Source organism: Pristiophorus japonicus, chromosome 11, assembly GCF_044704955.1.
Source record: "Pristiophorus japonicus isolate sPriJap1 chromosome 11, sPriJap1.hap1, whole genome shotgun sequence".
Classification (NCBI taxonomy): Eukaryota; Metazoa; Chordata; class Chondrichthyes; family Pristiophoridae; genus Pristiophorus; species Pristiophorus japonicus.
The window spans coordinates 11,078,149-11,098,492 of record NC_091987.1 but is presented as its reverse complement, the minus strand read 5'-3'; the positions used below and the strand labels follow the sequence as shown (position 1 = coordinate 11,098,492).

The 20,344-nt window shown below is 47.6% G+C and overlaps 1 protein-coding gene across 1 annotated transcript in view; it reads right to left on the bottom strand.

Moving 5' to 3' along the window:
- The window catches only part of LOC139275964 (neural cell adhesion molecule 2-like), a 540,891-nt gene that overhangs the window by 463,311 nt on the left and 57,236 nt on the right, over positions 1-20,344 (bottom strand). Inside the window, exons 3-4 of the mRNA XM_070893225.1 lie at positions 14,994-15,111; positions 1,858-2,015 (exon numbers count right to left, since the gene is read on the bottom strand). Coding sequence (XP_070749326.1) covers positions 1,858-2,015; positions 14,994-15,111 — 276 coding nt within the window. The remainder of the gene's footprint in view (positions 1-1,857; positions 2,016-14,993; positions 15,112-20,344) is intronic.

Sequence of the window (20,344 nt, the reverse complement as noted above, 5' to 3'; positions counted from 1 at the left end):
CCTGCGCGGAAATCTGAATGGGCCACGCACCCACCCCCCCCCCCCCCCACCCCCCGAAACAATTCGAGGGAACATTGGCGCTGGGTCTTGGGGCCCGAATTTGCTGGACTCACCGCCCACGGCCGCTCGCCGATATTCCTCCTCGGGTTCCGCCCAGTGCCACTTTCCAGGTGGGCTGGAGCGGGCGGGAGGGGGAGAGCTGCCGGGAACCCGCCCGCTGACGTCAGCAGACGGCCGAGTGGCGCAACTGAGGCTCCGCCCGCCGAGCTCCCAGATTGGTGCGAGCGGGAGTCAGCGGGAGTCGGCGCCAGAACGGGCGCGGACCACTGCGAGGAGGCTGGTCTGTCCCCGACGGTAGGTGTGAAGCTCCCGAAAAAAAAGGTGAGTGAACATTTTTTAATTCTTATCTTAACAGGGACTGGTCGCCTGCACGTTTTCTGATGTTTTTTTTTAATGCTTCTTCTTTGCAGGTCTTCGACCCTCCGTGGGCCCAACTTGATTCTCGGCGGCACTTGGGCGGCAAGCACCTTTGCCGCCGGGAATGAGAGCTCCCGCCGGCTGCCGCCCAGATTGAAGGCGTAACTCCCTCATTTGCCGGCCGCTGACCTTCGAGGGACCTTGTTGATGGAAACCCCGCCCAAAGTGCCATCAGGTACCTCGGCGGCCACACTTTCCAACATTACGCTCCATCTGACAAATTTTTGCCCGCTCACTTAGCCTCTCTATGTCCCTTTGCAGATTTTTTGTGCCCTCCTCACACATTGCTTTTCCTCCCATCTTTGTATTGTCAGCAAACTTGGCTACGTTACACTCGGTCCCTTCTTCCAAGTCGTTAATATAGATTGTAAATAGTTGGGGTCCCAGCACTGATCCCTGCGGCACTCCACTAGTTACTGGTTGCCAACCCCAGAATGAACCATTTATCCCGACTTTCTGTTTTCTGTTAGTTAGCCAATCTTCTATCCATGCTAATATATTACCCCCAACCCCGTGAACTTTTACCTTGTGCAGTAACCTTTTATGTGGCACCTTGTCAAATGCCTTCTGGAAGTCCAAATACACCACATCCACTGGTTCCCCTTTATCCACCCTGTTCATTGCTTCCTCAAAGAACTCCAGCAAATTTGTCAAACATGACTTCCCCTTCATAAATCCATGCTGACTCTGCCTGACCGAATTATGCTTTTCCAAATGTCCTGCTACTGCTTCTTTAATAATGGACTCCAACATTTTCCCAACCACAGATGTTAGGCTAACTGTCGGTAGTTTCCTGCTTTTTGTCTGCCTCCTTTTTACATTTTCAGTTTTCCAATCTGCTGGGACCTCCCCAGAATCCATGGAATTTTGGTAATTTACAACCCTCCGAGATATCGGCGCTTCTCCAATTCTGGCCTCTTGCGCATTGCCTATTTTCATCGCTCCACCATTGGCAGCCGTGCCTTCAGCTGTCGAGACTCTAAACGCTGGAATTCCTTCCCTAAACATCTCAGTCTCTTCATTCCTCCTTTAAGTCTCTCCTTAAAACCTACCTCTCACCTGCCGTAATATCTCCTTATGCGGCTTGGAGTCAAATCTTGTTTAATAATCGCTCCTGTGAAGCACCTCGGGATGTTTATCTGTATTAAAGGTGCTATATAAATGTAAGTTGTTGAATAGATTGCCAAAATTTTCCATTGAACTCCCATGGTAAGTCAAGTCGAGGGCAGCCAAGACGGTGGAGGGATACTCTACCACGAGCCAGGTCCTTCGGTCGGGGAGAAGGAGCAAACCAAAGCAAAAAAATTACATAGCACCAGAAATGTGGAGCACCTGGCCAGTCAGCAGTTACCAAAACAACAGCACAAAGCACCAACATACCGAAGACTTTCAAGGACAGTTGTTCTTCCGCGCTTCCTGCTTTATTCGTTGCCCTGCAGTTGTAAGACCCCGTGTCCTCTCGGGCAATGTTCCTTATTGCCAGCTCCGTGTTTCTCTTCAGCGAGTACTTATTGTCTTCTGCAACCAGTCGCCCATTTCTGGAAAAGAGTGAAAGTTCAAGATTACAGGACTAAAAGGAAGAGCGACTTTCCATCCTGTTATAGAAATTATAGCCAAAACTCGTCAGTCTATGTCCTAACTCACACCAAGTCCCGCTCACCCATCAGCCCCTGTGCTCGCTGACCCTTCATTGGCTCCCGGTTAAGCAATGCCTCGATTTCAAAATTCTCGTTTACAAATCCCTCCGTGGCCTCACCCCTCACTATCTCGGTAATCGCCTCCAGCCCCACAAACCCCCGTGATATCTGCGCTCCTCGAATTCTGCCCTGCTAAGCATCCCTGATTATAATCGCTCAACCATTGGTGGCCTCGGCCCCAAGCTCTGGAACTCCCTGCCTGAACCTCTCTACCTCTCTTTCCTCCTTCAAGATGCTCCTTAAAACCTCTCTTTGACCAAGCTTTTGGTCACCTGTGCTAATTTCTCCTTATGTGATCCCATAATCCTCCTGTTTCACTCCATTAAAGGCGCTACATAAATCCAAGGTGTGGTTGTTATACTCTAACCAAAGCCCATACTCTCAGGCATCAGTGCACTCAACTGGTAGCATGAGGTTTATGGTCCCATCTGCTGTTCCCTCCCCCGCCCCGGACCATGGGATTGTCTCTATTATATAAGAAAATAGCAATTGCTAGCAACACAATGCAGGCCAATCAGTATCTGAAAGAGAAGAGAGGATGTGCTTCTTCCTCACACTCTGATATTGATCGATTTGTCAATGAATTTCTGGCAATTTGTGTCTTTATTTCAATTTTCCACCATTTCCAGCTTTCTCATTTGTCTTTTTTTGATTGTGAGCTTTCAGACGGAAGCGCAGAGGCATCAGGAGTTTTTGTTGAGAAGCCACTCTTCACCGGCACAATGCAGCTGCTACACACTCGACATAAATACAGGTTGAAATTGCTCTGTGCATCACAAACATGCTAATCTTTTCACATGCAATTCCTCTCCCAGTTTAACCAAAGTATTAACTATTTTGGAGCAAAATCTTCTTTAAAATGGTGGGCAACAAGACCTTGCATTTATATAGTGCCTTTCATGTGGAAAATGTCCCAAGGCGCTTCACAGGGGCATAATCAGACAGAAATTGACACCAAGCCAAAGAAGGACATATTACAAGGATTTTGCCTAGACTGGAGAATTTTAACTGTGAGGAAAGATTGGATAGGCTGGGGTTGTTTTCTTTGGAGCAGAGGAGGCTGGGGGGGAGACTTAATTGAGGTGTATAACATTTTGAGGGGCTTGGATAGAGTGGATTGGAAAGACCCCTTGGCAGAAAGGTTAGTAACCAGGGTTGGGGGGGGGATAGATTTAAAGTAATTGGTGGAAGGTTTAGAGGCGATTTGAGGAGAACTTTTCTCACCCAGAGAGTGGTGAGGATCTGGAACTCACTGCCTGAAAGGGTGGTAGAGGCATAAACCCTCATTACATTTAAAAAGTATTAAGTTGTGCACTTGAAGTGCTGTAACCTACAGGGCTACGGACCAAGAGCTGGAAAGTGGGATTAGGCTGGATAGCTCTTTGTCGGCCGGTGCGGACACGCTGGGCCGAATGGCCTCCTTCTGTGCTGTAAATATCTATGATCCTATGATTGAGAGGCTATTAAAAGCTTGGCCAAAGAGCTCGATTTTATGGAATGTCTTAAAGGGGAGAGAGAGATGGAGAGGTGGAGAGTTCTAGCAAGAGAATTTTAGAGCTTAGGGCCTGGTTGGTTGAGGCACAGCTGTCAATGATAGGGTGAAGGGAGTGGGGAATACGAAAGAGGTCAGTATTAGATGAACGCACAGAAGATTACTGCACAAGATAAAAGTTCACGGGGTTGGGGGTAATATATTAGCAATGATAGAGGATTGGCTAACGAACAGAAAACAGAGAGTCAGGATAAATGGGTCATTTTCTGGTTGGGGTGCCGCAGGGATCGGTGCTGGGGCCTCAACTATTTACAATCTATATTAAAGACTTGGATGAAGGTACCGAGTGTAATGTGGCCAAGTTTGCTGATGATACAAAGATGGGCGGGAAAGCAAATTGTGAGGAGGACACAAAAAATCTGCAAAGGGATATAGACAGGCTAAGTGAGTGGGTAAAAATTTGGCAGATGGAGTATAATGTGGGAAACTGTGATGTTATCCACTTTGGAAGAAAAAATAGAAAAGCAAATTATAATTTAAATCGAGGAAAATTTCAAAGCGCTGTAGTGCAGAGGGACCTGGATGTGCTTGTGCATGAAACACAAAAAGTTAGTATGCAGGTACAGCAAGTAATGAGGAAGGCAAATGGAATGTTGGCCTTTATTGCAAGGGGGATAAAGTATAAAAGCAGAGAATTCCTGCTACAACTGTACAGGGTATTGGTGAGGCCACACCTGGAGTATTGTGTGCAGTTTTGGTCTCTGTATTTAAGGAAAGTTATACTTGCATTGGAGGCCGTTCAGAGAAGGTTCACTAGGTTGATTCCGGATATGAGGGGGTTGACTTATGAAGATAGGTTGAGTAGGTTGGGCCTATACACATTGGAGTTCAGAAGGATGAGAGGTGATTTTATCGAAACATGTAAGTTAATGAGAGAGCTCGACTAGGTGGATGCAGAGAGGATATTTCCACTCAGAGGGGAAACTAAAACTAGGGGTTATAGTCTCAGAATAAGGGGCCGCCCATTTAAAACTGAGCTGGGGAGGAATTTCTTCTCTGAGGTTTATAAATCTGTGGAATTCTCTGCCTCAGAAAGCTGTGGAGGCTGGGACATTGAATATATTTAAGGCGGGGATAGACAGATTTATGAGTGATAAGGGAGTAAAGGGTTATGTGGAGCAGGCGGGGAAGTGGAGCTGAGTCCATGATCAGATCAGCCATGATCGTATCGAATGGCGGAGCAGGCTCGAGGGGCCAGGTGGCCTACTCCTGCTCCTATTTTATATGTTCTAATGTTCTTACGAAAAATTGTAGGGCTGGAGGAGGTTAAAGAGATAGGGAGGGCCGAGTTTGAAGGGATCTGAATACAATATTGGAGAACTTTAAATTTGAGTTGTCAGCGGGCTGGGAGCCAATGTCGGTCACCGAGCGCAATGTGATGGATGAGAGCTATTTTTAGTGAGTTAGATTATGAGAAGCAGAGTTTTGAACGCGCTCAAGTTTATGGAGTATGGAAAATGTGAGGCTGGCCATGAGAGCATTGTGTTGTCGAGTCTGGCGGTAACAAAGGCACGGATGAGGGTTTCAGCAGCAGATAGGCGGAGATGGAGACGGGCAATGTTACAGAGGTGGAAGTTGGTGGTCTTTGTGAAGGAGAAGGAACGGTGTGATAAGCTCGACTGTGAATCAAAGACTTCCCCGAGGGTCACAGTGGCGGAAGGGTCGAGAACCAGAGGACACAGATTTAAGGTGATTGGCAAAAGAACCAAAGGCAATGCAAGAAAAACTCTTTTACGCAGCGAGTGGTTAGGATCTGGAATGCACTGCCTGAAAGGGTGATGGAGGCAGACTAAATCTTATCTTTCAACAGGGAGTTGGATAGCTTTCTGAAGGAAACAAATCTGCAGGGCTACTGGGAATGGGCAGGGGAGTGGGACTAGCTGAGAGCTAGTATAGGCCGAATGGCCTTCTTCCGCGCTGTAAATATTCAACGATTCTATGATAGTGTTACGAAAAGTCTGATTCATCCTGTGACAGTTGCTGGGAGGAGGGTAGACTGTGTGGCGAGGGAATGCAGTTTGCCAGACGTCTCAAAGCGCTTTACAGTCAATGAAGTACTTTTGGAGTGTGGTCACGGTTGTAATGCAGGAAACGTGGCAGCCAATTTGCGCACAGCAAGCTCCCACGAACAGCAATGTGATAATGACCAGATAATCTGTTTTTGTTATGTTGATTGAGGGATAAATATTGACCAAGACACCAGGAAGAACTCCCCTGCTCTTCTTCAAAATAGTACCTTGGGATCTTTTACATCCACCTGAGAGAGCAGACGGAACCTCGGTTTAACGTCTCATCCGTCAGACGGTGCAGCACTCCCTCAGCACTGCACTGGAATGTCAGCCAAGATTTCTTTATGCTCAAATTCCTGGAGTGGGACTTGAACCCACAACCTTCTGACTCAGAGGCAAAAGTGCTGCCCACTGAGCCACAGCTGATAATATAAGTAAGAGGGGAAACCAGGCCAGGGGCTGATCCACTTGGCTGAACAAATAAATTAATCCATTTAGTACTGATATTAATGAATTAAAGTGTTCAATCAATTATCATTACTGACATGAAACAATTAGAGTGTAAATTACTGATATAAATCAATTAAAGTGTTCATTACTGATATGAATGAATTAATATACAAATTGAACCTGCCGTATCCGGAACCCTCGGGACCTGACCTGGTCTGTTATGGGATTTTTCGGACGAGGCATGGTCACGTTAAAATTGGATGGTACAGGTACGGAGCAAGGGTATATCGGGGCTGGCTGGCTTGGGGCTGGTAGTGTGGCAGAGAGATCATGGCGGGGGCGGTGGATCGTGGGGTCAGGCCAGCGATTGCGGGAGTCGGTAGCGAGGAAGGACTTCGATTTGTTCAATTTGTTCATGTCGGAGTTCTGCGCCTGCGCCACCCGGTGGCCGGGAATGGTTCTGAATGAGGGGCGGTTCCGGATAAGGGAATTCTGGATAAAGGAGGTTCAACCTGTATTAATTACCGATATGAATCAATTGAATTACTGAGCTGAATGAATTAACAGGTTCATTATTGATATGAGTGAATTGAAGAGTTCTTCCCCGTCCTGCTGAAAGGAGCAGGCGGCTGCACCTCAGGGGACGACAGCGTCGGGCTCAGCTGTGATGCCTCCCGCTGTCGAACAGCCTGCCAGCACTCACTGCCCAGCCGGCGACACATGAAGACCGGCCAGCTGGAAGAGGCGACGGTGCCAACGGAACCTTACTCTGGCAAGAAATCGGCGTGGTCCTGGCCTGCAAGACCATCAGCAGGCCGGGGCCATTGGAGGGAACAACGTGTGGCGGCATGTCACTGCAGGGAGCAGTGCGTGCTGCTGCAGGTCGCCGATTGCAGTGCGGGCAGGTACAGCAGGAGCAGGGAGGTCGGGGCGAAGGAGCGGCAAGAGTTCGTAGAGGGATGTGATCGGGGCCTCGGAGAGGCGTGAGTTCGGGGGCCCAGAAGAGGCGAGGGCCCAGGGGCAGCACGGGCCCAGCCCACACTGCGATATGTGTGCGCACTAGGTCCGTGCAGCAGAGCTGGTCTCCAGTCGTCCTGGTTAATCCTTGCCACTGGACCAAGACCTAGTTCTGTCAAGCCCCGTGTGGTGGCTGGTGTGCAACGGTCACCCCACGTTAAAAAAATCCACGCACAGGCATCTTCCACCCTTCAACATGTAGATCGGGATCCGGAATATCATTGAAACACCTGTGAACTCATCTGTTCTCGGCGTAGAAGCAAGTCATCCTCACTTGGAGGGATTGCCTATGATGGTGACGATGGTGATGACTCCGGCAAGAGTCAGCGAGAGAGCAGGAGGAAAGCTCAGTGACAGAACGACCCTGCGGATTGCTTGGCTCTCTTCTTCCTTCTCGCGTCTGCGCGTGCCTTCTGAACACGGACGCGGTTGGGAAAACAGACACCTGGGTCCTTCTGGTTCAATTACATACTGTCAATGTTCCCCTCGAGATTTTTTCTTTCAGGGGTGCATGGCCCGTTTAAATTTCTGTGCATGTGCGTTTTTTCCATTGACGAGTCAGTGAGTCGGCTGCACGGGACCTCCAGACCGCTGCAAGGCCACTTAGTGAGAGCACCTCTTCGTGCAATTACATTTATTAGCAGCTGCCACTGGGCTACCGGTGACAGATTTATCAATCTGGCTGCACAAACATACATTTCAATTCCAGTAAAAGTGCACACTATTTATGAGGTACAATTCATTTACAATTACAATTGACATCTGTCATTGCTTTCTGGTACGGTTTTGCTTCCTCCGTGTCGCCCCCGTGTGTAAAACAATGGTAAGCCCATAAAAATATAGTTCAACTGTCTTATTCTGTCAAATCAAAGAACTGCTTAATATTTCCGACATTGACAACGGTATTGTTGTTGTTGAGCGTCTGACTGATCCATCAATCCATTCATTTTTATTAAGTGCCACTGTCAACCCACCTTGCTTAATATCTCCTTCAATGGCTCGATATCCAACCCTTTGATTATCAAGTGATTTTTCGACATAGCTTCATTGTAGAGCTGTGTCATATTATAGTGATTTCAGTACGCAGGGCGCACGAAGGAACTTGCGAATTGTTAGAGGATAAAAGACCAAGGTCTGTATTATACTTGATCTGGAGCACCAGTTGGGGCAATGGATACTCAATATACTCTGCATGATGAATCTGACTTGGCCTGACTTGAGAGTGCTGAATACTGTCCGTCCCCCAATCAGCCATGATCTTATTGAATGGCGGAACAGGCTCGAGGGGCCAAATGGACGACACTCCTGCTCCTATTTCTTATGTTCTTATATGTTCTTTTTAGGTGGATGTAAAAGATCCCACAGAATTGTTGTGGAAGAGCAGAAGAGTCCTCTCAGTGTCCTGGCCAATATCTATCCTTCAACATATTGGGTCTGAAATTCCGATTGAGGTCTTCCCGCAGGCAAATGAATGAAAGAGGGAAAAAAGATGCATACTTACCTGTTGCTGCTGCGCCTGTTGGAACTTCCGAGCCTGAGGCCTCCCGTGACTGCGCGTTGCAGTGCGTGCACGTGGGGACGTGCGCAGGCTGGGAGCTGGGGACAGCAGCCAATCAGGTGTAGTATAGATTCTCATTCATAGCAATAGGATTTCCGTAAGTCCAGAACTCCTATTACTATGAATGAGAACCCACCCCCCTCCCACTAAACTCACAAAACACAATAAAAAATAGAAAATAAACTACATATTTAACATTCATTTAAATTAAAGTTGTTATTAAAAAAATATTTTCCCGGCTTTTTTAAAGTTCTTTTAATTAAGCCTTAAAATAAACTTACTGTAGTGGGAAGGGTTTTTAACAATAAAATGTGTTTTTATAACTTTATTTTAAAATGTTTCTGTGTATTTTTAAACACTTGTGCCTGTAAAAGTAGGCAATACCCCTGTTTTTTCAGCGCAAGATTTTAAAGGATATTTGCAGGGCAAGATATTCGTAAATATCGCAAATCTTGCCCTGCAAGTGTTCTCGCTCCCGATATGCGCGAGATCTGTCAAGCCAGAAACTTGACAGATCGGAAAAGCCGGTTTTCAGCGCATGCGCATTGCGCGCTGAAACCCGGCTTTTCCGATGCCTTCCCGAGTCCGTAGGAACTTCATACGGTCCCGGGACATCGGAATTTCATGGTCATTGTCTGTATCTTATTGTTGTTTGTGGGAGCTTGCTGCGTGTGAATTGTCAGCTACACTTCCTACATTACAACAGTGACTACACTTCAAAAAGCACTTCATTGGCCGAGAAGCGCTTTGGGATGTCCTGATGTCATGAAAAGAGCTATAAGTCCCTTCCTTTGTCTGAGAGAAATACACACACACACACATAGACAGCAGCTGAACTGAATCTTGACCTGCTATTGTGTCTACAATCTAACGAACGTCATAGAGTCCAGAATTCATCAATCATCTTAAACACAGAGCAACTGTTCAAATCATAGAATGATGCAACAGAGAAGGAGGCCATTCAGCCCATCATGACGGGAGTAAAGGGTTATGGGGAGCGGACAGAGAAGTGGAGCTGAGTCCATGATCAGCCATGATCTTATTGAATGGCTGAGCAGGCTCGAGGAGCCAAATGGCCTACTCCTGCACCTATTTCTTATGTTCTTATGTGACTGTGCCAGCTCTTTCTCCGTCGCACAGCGCGTTTCCCCCTTCAAATATTTATCTAATTCCCTTTTATCACTGGGGGGTCTGCTTCCACCGCCCCTTCAGGCAGTGCATTCCAGATCCTCACAACTCGCTGCATGAAATAGTCTTTATCTCATGGTGCCTCTGGTTCTTTTGCCAATTACCTTAAATCTCTGCCTCTCTTTACCAACCCTCCTGCCACTGGAAACAGCTTCTCCTATATTTACTTCATCAAAACCCTCCATGATTTTGAACACCTCTATCAAATCTCTTCCCAACATTTTCTGCCTCAAGGAGAACAACCTCAGTTTCTCCAGTCTCCCCACATAACTGAAGTCTTTCAGCCCTGGTACCAATCTAATAAATCTTCTCTGCACTCTTTCTAATGGCCTTGATATCCTTGGTGGAGGTGTGGCAAATGAGGGTACGGGGCCCAGAAGAGCCGAGGGCCCAGGGGCAGGACGTGCCAGTTCACACTGCGATATGTGTGTGCGCTAGGTCCTTGTAACAGAGCAGGTCTCCAGTCGTCCTGGCTCGACCCTTGCCACTGGATGAAGACCGAGCTTTGTCAAGCCCGTGTGGTGGCTGGTATACAACGGTCAGCACACATTAAAAAAATCCACACGCAGACATCTTCCACGCCTTCAATTGGAGTTCAGGACTGGAATATCGGGTCCTTCATTGAAACATCTGTGAACTCATGTGGAAGCAAGTCATCCTCGTTCGAGGAACCGCCTATGACTTGATGATTATGATGACAGTGTGGTGCCCAGAACTGGCCATAATACTCCAACTGGGGCCTAACCAGTGTTTCATAAAGGCTTAGCATAACTTCCTTGCTTTAGTACTCCACGCCTCTATTCATAAGGCCAAGGATCCCGTGTGCCTTTTTAACAACCTTCCCAACTTGTGCTGCCACCTTCAAAGACTTGCATACGCACACGCCCAGGGCTCTCTGTTCCTGCACCTCTTTTTAAATTGTACCATTTAGTTTATGTTGCCTCTCCACATTCTTCCTGCCAAATTGAATCATGTCACATTTCTCTATGCTAAATTCCATCTGCCATGTGTCTGTCCTTTTCACCAGTCTGTCTATGTCCTCCTGAAGTCTCTTTACTACATTTCCTAGTTTTGTGTCATCTGCAACCGTTGAATGTAAGATCTGTCTCCCAGGTCCAGATCATTAATATATATATCAAAATATCAGTGGTCCCAACACCTACCCCTGGGGAACACCACTTCACATTTCTTTCCAGTCTCATAAACAACCGTTCACCATTACTCTCTGCTGTAACCAATTTCATAGCTATGCAGCCACTATCAATTCCATGGGCTTCAATTTTGTCTATTATATGATACTTTATCAAAGACCTTTTGAAAGTCCATATCCTTTACAATAACCATAATACCCTTATAAGCCCTCTCCATTACTTCATCAAATAACTCAATTAAGTTAATCAAACATGATTTGCCTTTAACCAATCTGAGCTAGCTTTCATTTATTAAACCATATTTTTGCAAGTGCCAATTAATATTGTCTGGATTATTGTCTCTAAAAGTTCCCCACCACGGACGTTAGGTTGACTGGCCTATAGTTGCCATGTTTATTCCTGTCCCCTTCTTCAAACATGGTGTAACATTTGCAATCCTCCAGTCCTCGGGCACCACTCCCATATCTGTGGAGGATTGGCAGATATGTGACCAGAGCTTCTGCAATTTCCCCACTTACTTCACTCAGTAACCTAGGATGCCTCCCATCCGGACATACTTGGAACATTGCCAACCTTTTAAGTACCTTCTCTTTATCTGTTCTTATCCCATCCAATTTCTCTGCTACCTCCACCTTTACTGTGACTTTGGCAGCATCCTCTTCTTCAGTAAAGACAGATGCAAAGTATTCAGCCATTCCCTCTGCCTCCACAAGAAGATTTCTTTTCTGGTCCCTAATCAGCTGCACTCTTCCTTTGACTATATTTCACCATTTATATGATTATAAAAGAGATTTGGGCTCCCTTTTACGTGACCTGCTGATCCAGTCTCATACACTATCTTTGCCCCTCTTATTAGATATTTTAGTTCACACCTACACTTCTGGTATTCAGCTTGGTTCTGTATTGTTATCACTCTGCGGGTAAGGCCCCCAAAAATGGTTGCTAGCGAATTTCGAGGCCTAGTATAATCATCCAGGGATGTCTAGCTTTGGCTGCCCTTCCTTTCCCCCTCGTGGGAATGTGTCCAGACTGTCCCCTCCGTGCAGGCCTCCCTCAATCCAATCCACCTGGGCCGGATCCCTTTCCAACTCACTGAAATTAGCCCTCCTCCAAGTGAAGGTTTTCGCATTTGATTTTTCCTTGTCCTTTTCCATAACTACTCTAAACCTTATGATATTGTGATCGCTGTTCCCCAAATGCTCCCCTATTGAAACATGCTCCACCTGCCCCTCTTCATGCTCCAGAACCAGATCCAGCACTGCTTCCTTCCTCGGTGGGCTGGGAATATACTGATCAAGAACATTCTCGTACCCACTTCAGGAATTATTTCCCCACTTTTCCCTTTACACGGTTATTTCTCAGTTTATATTAGGATAATCGCAGCCTGCCATTATCACTACTCTGTAGTTCTTGCATCTTTCTCCAATTTGCCAGAAAATGTGCTCCTCTATCCCCTTCCCACTATTTGGTTGCTCATAGCATATACCCAGCAAAGTAATAGCTCCTCTGTTGTTCCTTAATTCCAACCAAATAGATTCTGTCTTTGTACCTTCAAGTACATCATCCCTTTCTAGTGCTGCAACAGTGATCAATATAGCTAAATCTCCTCCATTTTCCTTCCCTATCTTTCCTGAATATATTGTAGCCAGGAATATTAAGTGCTCATACCTCCATAACTCGATTTCAAAATCCTCATCCTTGTTTACAAATCCCTCCGTGGCCTCGCCCCTCCCTAACTCTGTAATATCCTTCAGTCTCACAACCTCCCCGAGATGTCTGCGCTCCTCAAATTCTGCCCTCTTGAGCATCCCTGATTATAATCGCTCAACCATTGGTGGCCGTTCCTTCAGCTTCCTGGGCCCCCAGCTCTGGAACTACCCTCCCTAAAGCTCTCCGCCTCGCTACCTTTCTTGCCTCCTTTAAGACGCTCCTTAAAACCTGCCTCTTTGACTCAGCTTTTGGTTATCTCTTCTTCTGTAATTTCTTCTTATGTGGCTCAGTGTCAAATTTATTTTTTTGTCTTAAAACACTCTTGTGAAGTGCCTTGGGAGGTTTGACTACGTTAAAGGCGCTATATAAATACAAGTTGTTGTTGTTTGAGCCAGGTGTCCGTTATTGCCACTATATCATAATCCCATGTGACTACTTGTTCCTGCAGCTCACCAACCTTATATACCACGCTCTGTGCATTTACGCATGCTAAACCCATCTTAGTCTGTCTCGTATTTCCCTCCTGTCTGATCCCTCCTATTTCTGAACAACTTTTTATTCTAATGCTGTTTGTCTCTCCCAGTCCTCTGTACACCTTGCATCTCCTCTCTCGTGCTTCATCCTCAAGCCCCTCCCCCTGCTAAATTACACTAGTAAACCTTCCCGTGAGGACACTGGTCCCAGCTCTGTTCAGTTCCGACATGTCCAGCTTGTACAGCTCCCACCTGCCCAGACTGGCCCCAGTGCCCCAGTAATCGGAAGCCCTCCCTCCTGCACCGTTTCTCCAGCCACACATTCCCGTGTATTCATCACCATCGTAGGCAGTCCCTCGGAATCGAGGAAGACTTGCTTCCACTCCTGAGGTGAGTTCTCAGGTGACTGACAGCCGAATATGAGAGCCACAGTCCCTGTCGCAGGTGGGACAGACAGTGGTTGAAGGAAAGGGTGGGTGGGACTGGCTTGCTGCACGCTCCTTCTGCTCGAGGTGCTCAGCGCCCTCCCGGATGCACTTCCTTCACTTAGGGCAGTCTTTGGCCCCAAGTGTCGGTGGGGATGTTGCACTTTATCAAGGAGGCTTTGAGGGTGTCCCGTGTCTAATTTTACTGCTCACTAACCCTTGGCGCTAGGGGTAATCGAGAGATGACTAAACTCGAGGTACTGCTCGTTAACTTCCTCCCCAGATCCTGAAAGTCTGTCTTTCCGTATTCCCCGATTCAGTCATCGGGATGGAAAGCTCAGGCTTGACCTTCCCCTCCCCCGAGAGTTGCTAACTCTGGTTGGACATATTCCTGGAGGTTTCATCACATGAACTCATGCCTCCAACGGCCTTCTCACCCCGCCACCCCCCCTCCGGCACCCCACCCCAACCTTCTCTAATCTATAATCTAATAAAATTGTTCAAAGAAAATTTCTAAAAATGCAGCATTTAATGAATGTCCCTATGATTTCTTTCTCCCGGTTTTGCTCCCACCATTTTCAATTCCTGTAGACTCCAGAACAATTCCAAAGTGTTGGCAATCAATGTTCCCTCTAAGCAGTTCTACATAAGAACTTAAGAAATAGGAGCAGGAGTAGGCCATACGGCCCCTCGAGCCTGCTCCGCCATTTAATACGATCATGGACTCAGGTCCACTTCCCTGCCCGCTCCCCATAACCCCTTACTCCCTTATTGGTTAAGAAACTGTCTATCTCTGTCTTAAATTTATTCAATGTCCCAGCTTCCACAGCTCTCTGAGATGGCGAATTCCACAGATTTACACCCCTCTGAGAGAAGAAATTCCTCCTCATCTCAGTTTTAAATGGGCGGCCCCTTATTCTAAGATTATGCTCCCTAGTTCTAGTCTCCCCCATCTGTGGAAACATTCTCTCTGCATCCACCTTGTCAAGCTACCTTAGTTCTGACGGAAAGTCTCGACCTGAAACGCTAACTCTGTTTCTCTCTCCACAGATGTTGCCTGAACTACTGAGTGTTTCCAGCATTTTCTGTTTTTATTTCAGTGGTCCCGCTAATTTTTTTTCCCGCGCGCGGTCCCTTTAAATGTGCTGCGCGGCTACGTACGCGCGGTATTCCGGAGGGAACCGCCGGTGAGCGACCTGCGTGGTACCTTCCCGACTGCTGCTGGGTCATGCACGCGCGCACGCAGCGTAGGAGGAATGCTGTCGGGAATGCGACCTGCCCCTTACCTGTACCAGCTGATGTTGGGTTCTGGCGAACCGGTCGCAGTGCACATCAGTGTCACGGACTCCTGGCGATCTGCTGTTGCATTCGCTGACCTCCTGGGCACATGAATTACGGGAGGAACTGCAGTGAGTCGGAACGGAAAAGGAGAGAAAGGAAAAGGGTGAGTGAGCGCAAGGGTTCATGGAGAAATACCACCAACGATGTCTCCGCAAGATCCGACAAATCCCCTGGGAGGACAGACGCACCAACATTAGCGTCCTCGACCAGGCCAACATCCCCAGCATTGAAGCACTGACCACACTAGATCAACTCCGCTGGGCAGGCCACATAGTCCACATGCCAGACACGAGACTCCCAAAGCAAGCGCTCTACTCGGAGCTCCTTCACGGCAAACGAGCCAAAGGTGGGCAGCAGAAACGTTACAAGGACACCCTCAAAGCCTCCCTGATAAAGTGCAACATTCCCACTGACACCTGGGAGTCCCTGGCCAAAGACCGCCCCAAGTGGAGGAAGTGCATCCGGGAGGGCGCTGAGCACCTCGAGTCTCGTCGTCGAGAGCATGCAGAAACCAAGCGCAGGCAGCGGAAACAGTCCCACCCACCCCTTCCCTCAACGACTATCTGTCCCACCTGTGACAGAGACTGTGGTTCTCGTATTGGACTGTTCAGCCACCTAAGGACTCATTTTAAGAGTGAAAGCAAGTCTTCCTCAATTGTGAGGGACTGCCTATGATCATGGAGGTCAGTGACTGAGTGAGGCTCGTTACTCGCAGAATACTGCGCATACCGCCAATCAATTTCTATCCATATTTTGACGGAACCTTAGCACCTATCCATCTTCACAGATGCAGCTTTGCCAACACTGTCTGGTTATACTTCCCGCGACCATACAATTTGAACTGGAATGGATCACTCAACAACTGGACCAAGCTGAGCCAGGAGTGAGTGGAGAATTGCCGCCCAAATCGCTAACAGGTCAACTGAAGCAATAGTTCCACTTTTTTTCTTCTCAGGCGACCAATGGCGGGATTGTGGGGGTGGGGCAATTGGAAGAATTAGGTCATGTGATTAAACAAAAACAACAACAATTTTTATTTATATAGCGCCTTTAATGTACTAAAACATCGCAAGGTGCTTCACAGCAGTGTTACAAGACAAAGCACATAAATTTGACACCGAGCCACATAAGAAGAAATTACGGCAGTTGACCAAAGCTTGGTCAAAGAGGTAGGTTTTAAGGAGCATCTTAAAGGAGGAAAGCGAGGTAGAGAGGCGGAGAGGTTTAGGGAGGGAGTTCCAGAGCTTGGGCCGAGGGAACTGAAGGCACGGCCACCAATGGTGGAGCGATTATAATCAGGGATGCTCAAGCGGGCAGAATTAGAGGAGCGCAGACATCTCGGGGGGTTGTGGATCTGGAGGAGCTTACAGAGATAGGGAGGGGCGAGGCCATGGAGTGATTTGTAAACAAGGATGAGAATTTTGAAATCGAGGCGTTGCCAGACTGGGAGCCAATGTAGGTCAGCGAGCACAGGGGGTGATGGGTGAGCGGGATCTGGTGCGAGTTAGGACATGGGCTGCCAAGTTTTGGATCACCTCAAATTTACATAGAGTTTCGTAAACCTCCAACCAGAGTTGGACGAGGCTAATTCAACCAGGTATGGTGGAATGTAACTGTCAAAATCAAATTCTGTTCTTACCCGACATGCACGCACTTCTTCAATTGGCGGCCGTGCCTTCAGCTGCCTGGGCCCTAAGCTCTGGAATTCCCCCCGCAAACCTCTCCGCCTCTCTACCTCTCTCTTCTCCTTTAAGTTGCTCCTTAAAACCTACCTCTTCGGTCAAGGTTTAAGGGTCGAAATCATAGAATTATACAACCTGTCAGCTCTCCAATTAGTGCCCCCACCCTGCCCCCCACCCCCCTGCATTTTGGTGAGGGCCTACCTGGCCAATGTTCAGCTGTGAGTGTAAGGGCAGTTGGTCTGAGGCCACCAACCAATCGCACTCGTAGTCCGCCCGTGACTGCCCGCACAGCGGCAAGGCCGAGATCAGGAACTCAATGGAGTGGCGACAGAAGCTGTCTCCCATCATTCCAAGACACGGCGACTCAAATCTACTGTTGCCAACCCTCCAGGATTGGCCTGGAGTCTCCAGGAATTGAAGATTAATATCCAGGACACACTGTTGGCAGCAACACCCGAGAGAAGACTCATAGGGAGCATTGAAAAAAAAGTGTCTTCTTCATTTTCTTTGACCACTTTTGTTTAGTCGTTATAAAAATATTGGAGATGGGCGGGGTAAATAAAAGGATGCTCGGCTGACAGAATAGACAATAATCGTCCAACTGGGTAATGACGAGGCATTTTGTTGATTTCCAATTGGCCGTGGGAAGGCGGGACTCTGCTGGGATGGACATGTCAGGTGACCAATGGCGGGATTGTGAGGGCGGGGCTGTTGGAGGAATTAGGTCATGTGATTAAACTTCCAAACTGAGTTGTGGGAGGCTAATTCAACCAGGTATGTTGGAACGTAGCTGTCAAAATCCAATTCTGTTCTTACCTGACATGCACGCAATTCTTCAATTGGTGGCCGTCCCTTCTGTTGCCTGGGCCTTAAGCCCTGGAATCCACCTCCCTAAACCTTTCCACCTCTCTCTCCTTCTTAGAAACATAGAAACATAGAAAATAGGTGCAGGAGCAGGCCATTCAGCCCTTCTAGCCTGCACCGCCATTCAATGAGTTCATGGCTAAACAGGAAACTTCAGTACCCCCTTCCTGCTTTCTCGCCATAACCCTTGATCCCCCGAGTAGTAAGGACTTCATCTAACTCTCTTTTGAATATATTTAGTGAATTGGCCTCAACTACTTTCTGTGGTAGAGAATTCCACAGGTTCACCACTCTCTGGGTGAAGAAGTTTCTCCTCATCTCGGTTCTAAATGGCTTACCCCTTATCCTCAGACTGTGACCCCTGGTTCTGGACTTCCCCAACATTGGGAACATTCTTCCTGCATCTAACCTGTCTAAACCCGTCAGAATTTTAAACGTTTCCATGAGGTCCCCTCTCATTCTTCTGAATTCCAGTGAATACAAGCCCTTTGAGTAGCTCCATAAAACCTACCTCTTTGGCCAAGGTTTTGATGCCTGTCCTAATTTCTCCTTACGCAGCTCTGTGTCAAATTTTGTTTGATAACCCTCCTGTGGAGCTCCCTGGGACATTTTACTGCATTAAAGGCGCTATACAAATACAACTTGTTGTTGTTAGAGCTTTGAGCTTATTTTTCCCTCTCTAGCTCAAGGGGGTTCTGAGGATGAATGCAGCATCGTTTGACGGCCATGACTGAGATCAGGTAACACAGCAGGCAGACTGGGAAGCAGAGAAGCCCTGCTACAACTGTACAGGGTATTGGTGAGGTCACACCTCGAGTACTGCATACAGTTTTGGTCGTCGTATTTAAGGAAGGATATACTTGCATTGGAGACTGTTCAGAGAAGGTTCACTCGGTTGATTCCAGAGATGAGGGGGTTGACTGATGAGGAAAGGTTGAGTAGGTTGGGCCTATACACATGGGAGCTCAGAAGAATGAGAGGTGATCTTATCAAAACATATAAGATAATGAGGGGGCTCGACAAGGTGGCTGCAGAGAGGATATTTCCACCCATAGGGGAAATTAAAACCAGGGGACGTAGTCTCAGAATAAGGGTCCGCCCATTTAAAACTGGGATGAGGAGGAATTTCTTCTCTCAGAGGGTTGTAAATCTGTGGAATTCTCTGCCCCAGAGAGCTGTGGAGGCTGGGTCTTTGAATATATTTAAGGCGGAGCTGGACAGATTTTTGAGCGATAAGGGAGTAACGGGTTATGGGGAGCGGGCGGGGAAGTGGACCTGAGTCCATGATCAGATCAGCCGTGATCTTATTAAATGGAAAGAGCAGGCTCGAGGGGCCAAATGGTCTACTCCTGCTCCTATTACTTATGTTCTTTTGTTCTTCAGCCGATACCTTCTGAATCTTTACAGGTCAGCTCACACCTGGCAGTTTATTTACCACGTAAGACATCAGATTAAGACAGCAGCTGTTTTCTTCGTTTCAATACATTGTAATGGAATAATTTTTTTTTAATTGTCTTGACTGCTGACACTAAATATTACGAGCTGGTTTATTTATAATTGGCACCAACACGCAGACGTGGAGCTCCCTGGTGATGATATTCTCCTCAGATGCAACCGCCTTGCCAAACTGTCAGTTTAAAAAAAAAAATCTTATTTTTATTTAGAATGAGATGCCGAAAGACAAAATAAGATTCAGTGACGACGCTGCCTGAAAGATTAAAATAGACCAATTTGCAGCGAGGATTGAGACCGTTGCAGGGGCCAAATGGGAAAAGCAGAAAAACCACCTGAATACATTGTGAATTAGCAGTCTTTCACTATCTAATGATTGTAAACCGCAGGGAACATACATCTATCTAATTTGTGGTGTTGCTGGGGTCTGGAGTTCAAACGCCTGGAGAGGACAGACATGAAAACAAAATACCTGTAATGTGAGTAATGAGCTCTTTGCTGAAGCCTGGGGGAGGGGGGGGAAGGCCGAGTTAATTGCTTCGGTTGAACAAACTCCTGTGACTCCCAGCATCTGCAAGCATCCCGCCGAATGCAAGATCGCCAACGCTGATTGGACGTATTCCTGGAGGTTACATCACATGACCTCCCGCCTCCAACCTATTCTCCCGCCATTCTAGATTGCACTGCCTTCCCATGGTCAATGGTAAAGCGGGCAGATACCCAATTGGATTCACCTGTCAGTCAAACAGCCTTTCTTTCCGCCACCACCAATATTTTTTACAACTGATAAATTAAAGTGTTCAAAGAAACTGAACCCCCCAATTTTTTTTTTAAATGCCCCTTGGCAACCCTGCAGATGTATGTGTGACGAGATCGGGCCCCCGGGTCACCCATTTTGGATTAAAGAAGGATAGATAAGAGTAATTTATCACAGTGTAACTATTTCTACTGCACTTTTTTGACAGACATTCAAGCCCCACCCCCTGTAAAGCTCCGCCCCTCTCCCTCCCCCCCCCCCACCGTCCCCCTACCCCCTCCTCAGCCCTGAATCATTCTCTCCGAGAAGTAGGACCTGAAGCTCCAATTGTTTTTGCCCGCTCAGGCCCCGGCCTTCCCCCTCCCTCCCCGTGCCCCCCCACCCCGCCGCCAGGGCGGGCCAGGGGCCGAGAGCGGCGGTGACAGCAGCGAGCAGAGAAGCGGCGGGGAGCCAAGAGGGAGAGAGAGAGAGAGAGAGTGGGGGAGAGAGAGAGAGGGAGAGAGAGAGAGTGGGAGAGAGAGAGAGAAAGTGGAGGAGAGAG